This window comes from Cupressus sempervirens, chromosome 11, assembly GCF_028749045.1.
Source record: "Cupressus sempervirens isolate cs-2001-9-10 chromosome 11, ASM2874904v1, whole genome shotgun sequence".
In the NCBI taxonomy this organism is placed as follows: domain Eukaryota; kingdom Viridiplantae; phylum Streptophyta; class Pinopsida; order Cupressales; family Cupressaceae; genus Cupressus; species Cupressus sempervirens.
The window spans coordinates 490,571,261-490,585,522 of record NC_143128.1 but is presented as its reverse complement, the minus strand read 5'-3'; the positions used below and the strand labels follow the sequence as shown (position 1 = coordinate 490,585,522).

The following is a 14,262-nucleotide window of genomic DNA, read 5'->3' as shown; positions in this document are numbered from 1 at the left end:
AAAGTCATCTTCAACATTCTTATTTACAAAATTTATTGTATATAAATACAATGTGAAATTAATTAGATTATTCATTGATAATGAGTAATAGAATCCTAAAATAGAAAAAATGTAAGCTTTCTATTTTGTGCACCCTTACAATATAACTTTAAAAAAAAAAGTTAATAAATATATTATCAAATCATTTACTATCTATTATTAAATAGATTATTTATTAACAAGTTCCTTGTGGATAATTTATAGAGTATAAAAATAAGGATGCAGACTCTATATAATTATTTTATATTCATAACAAAATTAAATTTATTACTATAATTTCAAATGTAAAAATTGTTAAATTTTTATTTTAATTTCTTTGATTTTTTAGAATGTAAAAGCATAATTCTTAAAGTTGTTCTTAAATAAATTTTAATAAATAAATAATTATAAATAAAATAAAATCTATTATATTTATATTAAATTATTGTCATTAAGTATTTATATAAATATTCTAGTTTACAATCAATAATTGAAAAATTAAAATAGACAATTAACATAATAATATAAAATACTAAAAATAAAATAGAACTATATTGAAAAATATTAAGATTTAAGTTGTATTTCTTATATAAAGAAAATAGTCATGTCACTGATACAATTACCATTTGATCTTTATGTTGACATAAGCTATAAAAAAGTACAGTGTACAAAATATCTTATTTTTTATGAAGAAAATTAATCTTACACCTTACTATTATTGTGTTTATAGACATGTTTTAAAAATTCTGACTTTGATTGGCTATTTAAAAGTTACTATTGAATCTAATGGATACAACTAATGGATGCAATAGTATCTTGCATGACAGGAACTAATAAAAATATATGTCAACAAAAGCAATAATTATGAATATTCATAACAGATGAGGTGCAAATTGCAAGCCAGATTCTTATTGGCAAATTAGTAAAACCTTGAAAACTACATTTCTTGACCAAGCCAAATTATTAACACACACACTTCTCCAGGTCTTGTAAGCTTAGGACTGGGACGGAGCATTCTTTTTTCAAATAGAATCTACTGTGGCAATGGACGATGTGCAGCCTGCTAAGATCAACGGCTATTTCCACAATTTTTATAAGATTTCAAAAAAACTGAAGTTTTCAGTACTAAATTCAAAAAAATAATAACTTCCTTCTATTTTATTAAAGAAACCGAAGCCCTGCCTAACTTCCAATACTGCGACAAAACAAGCCGTGCTGTAGCTTGAAACCGGCACTTTCTTTTTCACATATGATTCAACAGAGTAAACTCAAATTTTGAAGTAGAACCTGAGGATGTTACAAAATTCAAACAGAGTCAATGTTTCGAATTTGCAGTGTCAGAGGACGCCGCCTTTTTGGGGCTAATGAAGGCCAATTCACTTTCAATCTGTTTCCTTCAATAACTCCACTTGTACCATTAATTTATGAATCATCACAGATTCAATTTCAACCCGTTTACTTCAGCAAATCCCACTTGTACCATTAATATTTGACTCACCACAGTCAATTTTTTATTCATGAGTTGAAACAGAAGATTCTGCATTAACACTTTCCCGAGGCCCTAAAAGATCTTTTTCCTGTGAATAACCATGACAGTTCTGGTTCAAAGCAGTTATGGTAGGCCTTTGGTGAGAAGCCAATTGAAGTCGGTTGGCACATACTCTGTTAATGAGGTGTTCCCAATCCCTCCTGAAAATACAAAGAACTATTTCTAATAATCGGCCCGAGAGAAAAAGTAATATGATAATATTGAAAAGCTATCAGACTTTGCTGCCTGCTATTCCAATCAATATTACTTTCACAAAATTTCTCTTCTAGATATCAATGTCTCGCAATCAAATAAAAGCTTACAGAGATTCTTCCTCACAACACACTTTGGATCTTCAAATCCCACTCTGAAACGGACAGCAATTGTGGCAGACCACTGTTTGCAACCCATTCTCTCACATTTTTTGTCTGAAGCAATCATGGATTGCTTTGGCATCGCAGACGCAGGGTTTGAACCAAAGGCCTAGGCCTGTCCGTGAGGCAATTCACTCTGACTTCGCCTCCGAACCAAGTAGGAGACAACAAACACCACCTACTATCTACATGAGATGAAGCCACAACACCACTGACAATTGCGTGAGACATTACAATTCTGTATTGATATGTTTCTGGATTCGATTGTGTTAAGATTTTTACCATCAACGTTTCAAATCACACTACGTGATCCATCATCACGATGAAGAGCAAGAGATGCAAAAAACATTACAATTCCCCAAGGGTGGTTCCCAAAATAAATAGCCTATTGGCTAAAAAAAACAATAATTAACAATTCCTAGCATGGTGGTAAGTAAGTTTGCACATCTTAACACTGTTTGAAGAATTCATTTTTTGGCTGGAAGTATAATTCTGGAAAGTTTAAGCAAGCCACCTATTTATGAGCGTATTATCTTCCTACATTAATAACCAAAGACGTTATGTAATTCTCTCTTCTTAGTTCTCTGTGAATTGTGTGCATGGAAATCTGACAACTTATCCTCGCAAATATCTTGGGTCTCATGATGATTGATTTCAGCTTTGATGTTCGATTAATCTTTTCTTAATAATTTTCAGGAAATATAGTTTCACTCATTAGATTCTCGGCGTTTATTCAAATTCCCTTTCATTTTCAAGTATACTTGTATATGTTATTTTCTTCACACTTCCCTCCCATGGCCATAAGAAATGATCTCAATACTTCCATTGGCAGACAGCATAAACATCACACTAAAGCTCGACTCTTAGACTAAAAGTGTTAAATAGTCGAAGTTTACTTATTTTTTCCAATCTCAATTCCACTGGTGGTGGAATAGTGTTGAGTTTGGACCCAGCCACCACAACATGGAGAAACTTCTTGGTTGGCATAACAAACAGATCAGTGCTAAATGGACCAGAATATGCACAGCACCTGAAGGATATGAACTGGTCTGAAAGAAAGAAAGTGCAGAATAAATGCTTTCAAAGGCTAAATTTAATTAGAGAGATTATGCAAAGAATTTATTACATATTCTTAACTGCTATAAATTAGACAAACACATACATAATCAAATTTAAACAAATAAACTCAACACCAGATATATATATGGGAAAACCCTTCTGGGAAAAAACTCACTGCAAAAGCCAGACTCAAATGCATTATCAGCAACAACCAATAGTTCCAATTAAGTGCCTTCACCCAGTTCTGTTCACGAGTAAATAGAGCAGTAAAGAATTCTAGACAAAATCCGGCACATAAAAGCTTCTTCAAAGATATCCCAAACTATCGGACAAATTACACTAAGAAGCCACATTTATATAGTTCAAGACAAGTGTAATATATGCTTTCCAAAACCAACTCCAACGCCAAAGAGATATGTAATAAACAACTTTCTAATCCCATGACACACTGCACATAGCAACTTCCAAAGCAACAATGCATAACTCATCCATAATGGTCACCTTGCCATATACCTCACACCACCTGTCAAATGTGAACTCCAGCACACATCAATTGCCAAATAATAACTCTCCATTACTCTTCCACCAAACTAGTAAAAGCCAGATTCATCAGTAACAGCCTATAAAACTAGGCCCCTACATTTAAGACTACCAAAGGGGCACAACAAAATAAATAAAAAATATTTCAACTCTGAAGTTGAGACACCTTAATGCTGACACATCCAAGCTATAATTACCATGAAACTGACATCCTTTGAATTCCATTTTATTTTAATATGACAGGTTGGTTTCCAAGCTCATTTACCATTCTGTCTCAAGATGATCATGTTTTTAACCTCAATAAGACATTTCACTGTTCAATGTTCCAATCTATCTACGGAAATGAAAATCTACAGGAGATGTTTTTTCCTTACGAGGCTTTTCCTACCTAAAAAGGAAGCTGTGCAAAAAAATGTCTAATATGTCTGGACATTCGAGCATCCTAGATAACAGCCCTCTAGTCAATAAATCTATCAGTTTATTGCTGTTCCACCTACATGCACACCAAACTGAACCATTCCGTCATTTCAGTGCTCAATTGTATAACATTCAGGAATGGAAAGCCCAAGCCCAAGTCTCTGTGATTAAAAGCAAAAATTTCTTATTTTTTATCTGAACACAGAAATTTTAATAAATATACTATCACAAAAAGCACAGCAATTATCCAAATTCTGTTTTTTCTTCAATCGTCACAAGAATTAACAAGCAACCATCCATTAAGGAATAGAAATTGTGTTTTCCACAGTATTAAAACACATATATGTTTCATTCTGAATTGACACGATACACAAGACGCATATATGTTTCATTCTGAATTGACAGGATACACAAGACACATATATGTTTCATTCTGAATTGACAGGATACACAAGACGCCCGCAGATTCTTACAAAACTCAACTCTCAATGGAATAAAAATAAAACTTGAAAAACTAATTGTCTGTTCCAATTACTTCTGATTTATATGCCAACAGAAAGCATGGCTTAGATTCTGAATATTGATTGGCACCTTACTTCTTTGACTTCTTGGGAACCCTGCAATATTGTTTGAACAAATTAGCAGTTGCAACTTGCAACTAACATTAAAAAAGGAGATTGCATAATGATGTTTGCACTCTAAATCACAATTTTCATTTCAGCCTGTGAATAGAATAAAACTTTAAATTTGGTCTTGGCAATTACTCTGCAGCTTCTGTTCGTGGGGCTGCTGCTGTTGGCTCAGTAGGACCCTATTTCCAAAAAAATATACACAAATAAGTACTGATGAAAAGACTGCAGTTAGAAAAAGCTTATAAACTCATTATGTCGATGTCAATAGCCAAAATTAATAATTTGAATGCAATGTGTAATAAGCAAAAATTAACTAGTAAGGAGAGAACAAAGTTTTTCTTCCACATAAATAACATACCTGAGCTAAACGTTCTTCCCTTCTAGCAATCTTCCTTTCACGGCTTGCTTTATTCTTTGCACGCCTTGCTTCGAACTGATCAGAAAGAGTCTTTTCTCTGGCCTTCTCGGCCTTGGACTTGTGAATGCTCTCCATCAAGACTCTCTTGTTTTTGAACACATTACCCTTGACTCTCATGTACATATCATGGTACATATGCTTGTCAATTTTCTTTGACTCCCTGTACTTGCGAAGTAATCGACGCAGAACTCGCATACGCCTCATCCACAAAATCTTTGTGGGCAATCTTGCCTCCCGTGTACCCTTCCGTTTACCTGCATTCATAATGAACATGTCAAGCAATTGATTCATACAAATCTCCTGACACAAAATTAATTTTAAGAATTATTATGTCTGAAAACCTTGTGCTACAATTAAAAAGGTAGTTTAGAAGTTATCCCAGATAAACCTGCTTTAACATACCATAACCAGAATGACGCCCCTTCCTCTTTGCTTCCAAAGCTCGACGAGCTCGAGCACGAGAGTGAATTTTCATAGGCTTCCTGATAACAAAGCCATCCTTGACAAGTTTGCGGATATTCTGCCCTGAAATTACAACAAATCAACTATTCATGCACCCAAATTGAAATAGCAGCAAAGATCTTATACATGTGCAAAACTTAAAATACAATCAACCTTCAAGACTATAATCTTATTCTATAACTAGTAATAATACGATAGCTAACACCCACTAATTAACACTGTTCATAAATTTATATGCATAGTTGTACTATTATATTCCCAACATTGTAGAAACCAAAATCTAGAACAGACAGTTTTAGCCATCAAATTACATATAGACAAGCTAGGCAGCTTCCAGATAAGTACACTCATACTAAAAAAGGGCACAGAATCAGATGATCAGAAAAGTCCAAAAACCTATTTGGAAGCCAAAACATCTTGGAAAATTGATTATTAAAGATTACTGGTCACAGGCATAAAGACAAGAACTGGTAATAGCCCACAATTAATCGTTGTCCCGCATGGAAACCCAGTTATGGAAAAGTGTACAGAGCCATTGCATTGACAAAAAAATTGCTTTCAATCAAACAAACCACCACCACTTACTTAAAAATACAATTTTTAAAAAATTATCTTTGACATTTTAAAATCCTCGGATATTTTTAAGTTTTCCACATTCCCTCAGAGTTTTCAGGCTTTCATCAAAATAAGGTAACTGTATCCACATTCCCTCAGTTTACAGGCTTTCATTAAAATAAGGTAAGCCTGTGCGGGCAATTTGTCATTCCCAAAGTTACTTTTGGAATACACCAGATTCAGCAGTTACAAGATAAAGTCACAAGATTCTCCAGATTCTATCCTGGATTCACAATCAAATGAACATTGAAAAAATACTAAAATCCATTTCAGTTAGCCAGTAAATCCATCAGCACAACCTCATAGGATTTTATATTAGAATTTAAATTTTTTATTTAATTTTATGAAGTACACCCGAATATAGTCATACTGCAAAAGCACTAAATGTAATATCTCTTTTGCTAACTGCCATTGTTGTGCAGTGTGCTATGCATTTTGATTGTCTTTAAGGTTTCCTGAATCCATATTCCCGCAGGTGTTGCAGTACAGCTGCAACATTTACAGCTGTGCACTGCGTAGAGGAAATGTTGTTTCCATTGGGTTTTCTGCATGATCAGTAAAGCTTGAAGACAATCAATCGTAGGGATACTATCTTCTGTGGTGATGAGGAACAACCTTCCACAACTAAAACAAATGCAAACTAATGCTGTCCTCGAAGGCAAGAGAAGGTTAAATACAAATGCAGAAACGAATTCATAACATTAGATTTGGAGATGGGACAAGAATTACAAATGATAATCAATTTAAACAAGCAAAAACAAATGACAGTCACAGCAATATTCTCTTTATAAAAATAATAGACTTGGCATTACAATCTCATAAACACTAGCAGACGAAGATGTTGGTCGTTGCAGGTGCTCATGAGCCAGAATAGATAGTTTTCCAACCTGCCCATTCAATATTTGCTGCTTCAAACATAACTATTAGTATTCTTCTGTCCCTCTCTGCCTTCAATGGTTTTGTTTTTGTTTTTGTCTTTCTACTCCAAAAACCCATCTGTTCCCTCATGATGGTATTTGTTACTTCTGCTAAAACTGCCATTCTCATTGCCCCATTGTAGCCATTTTCCGCAGATGCCAACAACCATTTCCTACTTCAATCAGTCTCTTCCCCCACTGCCTCAGTGATGAGTCTCCCTTTCTATGCCGCCTATACCAGAACTTTATCTCACCATTTTTCCTTCGCCATTGCCTTTCAAACATTTCATATGCTAACTGCCAACAAAATAGGTAAACAAAAAAATTAAAAATTTGCTTGACACCCCTGCATCAGGCTCCCCCAGAGACAAAAGGAATTATGTGCTCCTACACATGCAGTCATCAGAATGACACAATAGCTTTCTGTCAAGAGAGTCTCTCACACTGACCCCCTATGTATACACAAGCAATTACCCTCTTGCAACACAAAACTGATCCACGGTTCTTGATTGCTGCTGAGAGTACTACTGCAAGCTACATATGTTTTCTTGAAATAAAAAAACTTCACATTCAGATCCTTTATTAGGGTCTGTTTGGTTCGTGGAATTGTAGAAATCGAGATTTCTACAAATCTCGATTTAGTGAAATCAAGGATTTCCAAATCTTGAAAATGATTTTTGCAAGTTTAATAGTACTTTTGGTCCACTTGGAAGATGAGTGGCAAGATTCCATTTCTGCGTTTGGTTCCTTTAATTAGAATTGGAATATGTTGTACTATGTGATCCTTATGAAGAACAAAAAGATTTGAAACAATTGAATATTCAATTCAAAATCACATCTTGTGTATCAAATTGTATGTATGTAGGTCAGCGAGAACAATCTACTTATTCTCTCAATCCTTATCGTCAACAACATAAGGGCCTTGTTCAATTCACACCCAATTGAAAATTGCATTTTCTCCACAGATCAATATATTATATTCATCAGGAACAGCATGATTACACTGTGGATGCATCATGGTTGTCCTTGGGGAATTGCAGGAGCAGCGGAGAAATAACATGGAGAGCTTCAACTGGCTGGTGATTGTGCCTCCGTTTTCGTGCCAGTGGCTGTTGGAAGAGGAGCTCAAGTTCAGAGAGGCAGGGAGGGGCTAGTTACAATTTGAATTTCGTTACTAGTAGTTATATGCACATACTAACTAAAACATGATTATGACTTTTGATAGCAGTCAAGATAGGATGTTTTATCAATGGATTTGAACTACTTTTGTAATTTGAAAATTGGGTCTAAAATGTTAGATTGTGGGCACAGAATCAAACCAGACAATGATCGACAATAGAGATGTTCATGGAAGAATAACACAAACTCTTTCTGAACCAAAATAGAATTGTCTGCAAGATGATCTTACTCGAGAACTTCACAAAGCTGGTATATATGATTAAGCGCAAAGTCTGGGCATTATTCAGAATGGGATCATTACTGTGCCAAATGGTAAGTTTATCTCATCATCAGCTTTATTTTCTGAAAAATATGCTGTATTATTTAATTTTTAATGCAGAGATGTTAATTTAATGAAGTCGTTTCTGATCAAATATCATTTATCACACTTATATAAAGATTTTATTGATGATCTCAACCCTTAAAAAACAGCAAATAAGAAGCACCTCTTTTATCCTTGGGATGATTTAGTTTGCTAACCTGGGGCCTATGCAGACAACATAACATGGATTTTCAAGGAGCAGGCTGGCAGTAAACACTACCATTACAGGCATAGCTTCAATCGAAATGCAAGAAAAACCCCAAGGGGCAGACCAAACAGATAAATAGGAGTTTTTACAGAAGAAATGGTGAACACAGAGCAAGAGCAAAGTCCGATCTGAACATGCAGAGCTGCAAGTTTGAACTCTGAAAAGTTGAAAACAAAAACGGTAAAAAATAATTAGGTAAACAATGTTATATTTATGGGCAGACTACCAAAAAACATTCCAATGTAATTTTGAGCAACTCCTCAAAAAGTGTAATCAGGTTTTGATTTTCAATTCCTAGTCCGGAGAGGGAAGATTGGTAATCTGATTTTGAGGTAAAATTAGAAATCTGATATTCTAATTCAATTTTGCCATTCTGACACAGATGCAAAATTATTAAAATACAAATTATGCAAATGTCAATTCTAATCATCTTCCATGAACCAAAGGGACCCTTAAGCTCTCGAATCCAACATTGAGCTTGAAAACCATGAAACAACAAACTGTGTTTAATCAACTCGCCAGCAATCTCATTTGCTTCCCTGCTCAAGTAATTTATCACACAATCAATTGTTGCAATAGCTAACTTATGTCTGATAACAATCTGATAAATCATTTATGTCCCCAGAATCTCTGTACATTCTCTATTTCTCCCATCAGCATAAGAGCTAAGACACTCCCTCGTTGATTTTCCCAAGTGATTCTTCAACCTCTAACTCTCAAATCATAACTTCTGTATTCGCTGCAACCTCTCCAACTGGCTTTAGATTCACTCCGCTTCTTCATTTTCGGCCACTACTGCACTGACCATGTCATCTTCCTTATTTGCTTTCATGCCTCCAAGAGACATGTCCTTGCTGCAAATTCATTATCTTCTACTTTGTTTCCTTTTTCTGCAATCACAACCTTATTAGGAAAATAATTATTTTACAAACATTCACTCTATTTCAATCTTTAACAATTCTTAATAGAGCTTCATGTTCTCTACATCTCTGTAGACTCACTCTGCTTCTTCATTTTTGGCCACTACTGCACTGACCATGTCATCTTCCTTATTTGCTTTTACACATCCAAGAGATATGTCCTTACTGCAAATTCATTATCTTCTACTTTGTTTCCTTTTTCTGCAATCACAACCTTACTAGGAAAATAAATATTTTCCAACACATCCACTCTATTTCAATCTTTAACAATTCTTGATAGAGCTTCATGTTCTCTACATCTTCCCAATATGCTTATTACAGGTCCCCTTATGACCCACCTCATCTTTCCCTTCAAAGTTACCTTCCTCTGAAAATCTCGCACCTCTCAGAAACAAACTTTATTTCACAATCTTATTCAATCATGTGTACCTTCTTTTCTACCCTCTGCAATCACATGTCTCTTCTCATCTCCAATGAATTCCTTTCTAGGACTCAAGTCCTCTGCAGTTATGCATATTTTTCTGCAACAAACTTCTTCTAGGGCTTTCTAAAGACACCATGCTTATCCAATGCCAATTCTTGTAGCTTTAATACCAAATGATAAGGAATGACCTTCCACAACCAAATCAAATGCAAACTAATGCTCTGCCCTCAAAAGACAGAAGGTTACAAATGCATACACAAATTCCACAGGGGCAAGAATTAAAAATGATAGCCAATTTAAACAGACAAAAACAAATGACAGCCACAGCATTGATCTCTTCATACAATAATTAAACTGCCTTACAATCACATTAACATTACTGGACCTAGATGTCAGTCATTACAGGCACTCATTGACAGAACAAATTCTTTTCCAACCTGCCTGATTCTCCTCCTTTTGTCTTCAATACTTACTGCTTCAAACAGAACTATTCTTCTGTTCCTCTCTGTCCCCTACTGCCGTCCCCAAATTCAGGCCCCTTTGTCCCACCATCCTGAAAACTTGTTCCCCCGCTCCCTAGGGCACCGTAACTATGGTATTACTTTTATTTCAACTTATACTATCAATAGTAAAGTATCATGCTACGGAATGGTTTATCTTAGTATATTTCTTGCATTTCTTTGCATACATTATAGTATACATTCATACATACATATACACACACACACGTATATATATATGGACGCACACAAATGCATCCAAAACCCCGACGAAAAAATATCGGCGCATCCACGCATCAGCACACCACACCCGCATCAATAAATTAGGATAAGTCATGGGATCTTTTAAATGTGTTTGAGATGGAACTAAGATACTAAAATGATGATCAAGAAAAGGATGATTATTCTATCTTGTGAATTATGTTTTTGACACATGTATTCTATACATTGATTTCTACACAATTCCATTTCTCCTCTTAGTTTTGCTTGTTTATACTATCTCGAGTTGGGTTACATATCTTTCATGTTAGGAAATATTCCGGAGAAGCTTAACAGCTGTGTGGCATAGTGGAACACACTCCTACAATATTTTAGCCCTCTATGTGCTTGAATGATGCAAGTGCCAAGAGTTCATATCAAGACGGTCACCATATTCGCAGAGTAGCTATTATTGAGTTCAGCTATATATATATATATATATATATATATATATATATATATATATATGCTTTGTGGCATAGTGGAACACACTCCTACAATATTTTAGCCCTCTATGTGCTTGAATGATGCAAGTGCCAAGAGTTCATATCAAGACGGTCACCATATTCCCAGAGTAGCTATTATTGAGTTCAGCTATACACACACACACACACACACACACACACACACACACACACACACACTCTTGTTAGCCTTACTAGAGATTTATGCTATTCAATACATCAAAACGAATCAAGTATCGTGTTGGGTTTATTTAATTTATGGTGTATAATAGTATAGTGTATTGATAAGTTCGACAATTTTTGGTTGAGTCTTGCTTTCTTTTTTTGGGACTTATTCGTGGAAATTATTATGGTTTTGTCGATATGTGGTTTCAACCCCTTCACTTAGTTGGCCGACTTCGTCTTTTGTTTATTGCTGATGTGGCACTTGTTGTCTAGACTCCAACCCTGACATTCTTGTGATTGTAGCTACCCTACAAAATAGGTGAACAAAAAAAGGAAAGGATTCTTTTATAGTCCATGATACCAGCCATATGTTTTTGGGTGTACATATGGTGACTGCAATATAGGTAAACAAAAAATGGAAAGGAAAAGTCCTTTTATAGTCCATGATACCTTGCGGTAGGCACCTAACTGTGCTACAATCCAGGCATGCATACCCTACCCTGCAGTGGGATTGAAACCTGTGCCTCTCTTTCAAGAATACAAGTTTTCTGCCACCAGACCAACTTAGGCTGTACAAAAAAATTAATATTTGCTCGATGCTTCTGCCTCATGTAGGCACTAAGTCTCCTTCAAATATGCAGGCAGTGTGGGGTGAGAGAATGTGTCAGATATGTTTCAGCCAGCAGAAGGTAGGATCTTCTTAACTCTTTAAATAAAAAATTTACATATTAATTTTAGTAACAATCTCATCATTTTTTTTTTACAATAAAATTTAGTACAAATGTTTTCAACTTAAGGTGTAATAAATTGTACAATATCTATTGGCACTACGATGAAGCACTGTCATTACAATTTGAATGTTCCAACGCATAATCCAGGAGAAACTAAAAAACAACTAATTGCTACATACGAGTTTAACAGAAGCTCCAAGAATTAAACACCACTGGAAAAGAAGTAAGATTAGGCCCGGGCCTACCTCCTGCCATTCCTAAAATGTAGATCTTGCATGGTCTATCATGAGACCAAGTATATGGACTGCTAGACTTCTAAAAACCGACTCTTAGCTTCTGACTTTGTACCCCTTCATTTGTTGATTGAAGTGAAAATGGTACCCTCAGATGGAAGAGGAGAGTCAATACCTTTACCATCCATGGTAGAGTTGATATTCAAGTCATTTTACTGGTAAAATTTCTCCCTCTTCCAATTCATCATTCTCAGTCAAACAATGGTACCTTCACTAAGATTGTCTAGTAAAGCCTGAAAACGAAACTAATTTATTTCCTTGTTTGATCATCCATGGACTTCCTCCCTCGCTTACCTCTTGGGCTATGGTTCGCTTTTGTTTTGTGTTTCGTTGTCAGAGCAGTAGAATGGTGATTCCCCGTGAGGTGCTTATCATCGAAGTACAGTGAATCCATATCCACATCTTCTTCCTCAGTTGAGGGAAGACTCGCATTAGCATTTATATTGAAATAGAGCGATAAAAAACAATAGACAACAGAAAATTATTTATTTATTTTTTAAATAGAGGAAGTTCTCATTAGCAACCACAAATTCAGGGTAATGGAAAAACATGTCAAACTCCAGTCTCAAAAGGCGCGTACAGATCTAAAACCTAAAAACCTCTAAGACCAATACAACTACAAAACTTCCCGCCTGTTAATAGTGTTAACTTCGCAATAAAGCCCAATTGGATTTAAACTAAATCGGAAAATCCACTTCCAATCCAACTTAAGTCTAGTAAGGATATCTATAAAAAACTATCTTGGTATCGGAAATGTGTCACTTGTGGCCTTTTGTATTTCGTGTGTATCGAACATAATTTACCTCGAGTCTTTTCTTATATTTTCCTAAGCATCAAAAATACGTGATCTTCAAACTGAAAATAAGTAAAGCATTCACATACTGGAGTTGGCCATAGAAATCTCATTGATTTCATTGGGATCGAGCCAAACTTTGCCCTTCCCGCACTTCAGAACGCTCGCAGCCAAGCGCTTCTGTAACTTCAACGACACCATTTTTGCCTGCGATTTGGACCTTCTGATCCAATCTAGAAAAATTGAAAATTTTGAGAGCCGCTGTGCTTAAAATGTTATGATAAAATTTGAACTCGCAACCCTAACCCTAAACCTTGGATTGAAAGGGGTGAACTTTAATTTGGGACGCGTTCCCGTGCAGTTTCCCGCATAAGCTTTATGAGCTAGTACTTTATCTAAGGAGGTTCAAGAAACAAGTCCACGAAATTTATGGTTAGAATTAAACTCTGAAAAATAAAGAAGTATATTTTTATATAATAAAAAAGTATATTATCCAAGGAGGTTTATAATGAAATTAATTCTAATATCTTTAATTAGTATTTATTATAACACTCATGAGTTGTGTACTAAATTAATTTTAATATCTTTAATTTATATTTATTAATTAATTATTATAATACTTAAGAGTTGTGTACAAAAAATAGATATAATGAAATAAAATAAAATTGGATGTTTTCAATTATTGTGAGAAACTTGAGCAAGTTGATTTAGAGCATAAGTATTTGTCAAGATGAGGAAGGTTTAATTCAACTTGTAGATATTATGATTGTAAAGTCTTGGATAGATGTGCATGTAAAATGTGTAAATATCAAACAAGGTGCATGAATACTATGATATAACTACATGTCATTTCATGGAATGATTTAGTACTAGAACACTTATAATTTACTATAAATTATCTTACAAAACATCAACTCAATTAGAAACATTTAAGCAAATGCAATACATATAAACTTGAAAGCAAAGAGGGGGTATGCAATTAAGCC

General features: G+C 34.8%; 1 protein-coding gene across 1 annotated transcript; it reads right to left on the bottom strand.

Annotated features, from left to right (window-relative positions):
• Window positions 1-4,179: 4,179 nt before the first annotated feature.
• LOC149530512 (large ribosomal subunit protein eL19y-like) lies at window positions 4,180-13,643 on the bottom strand. The gene is made up of 5 exons (XM_089811224.1): window positions 13,366-13,643; window positions 5,389-5,511; window positions 4,927-5,240; window positions 4,701-4,747; window positions 4,180-4,553 (listed from the first exon to the last, which is right to left on the bottom strand). The coding sequence occupies exons 1-5, from the start codon at window positions 13,475-13,477 to the stop codon at window positions 4,529-4,531; spliced, it is 621 nt and encodes a 206-aa protein (XP_089667350.1). The 5' UTR covers window positions 13,478-13,643; the 3' UTR covers window positions 4,180-4,528.
• Window positions 13,644-14,262: the final 619 nt, after the last annotated feature.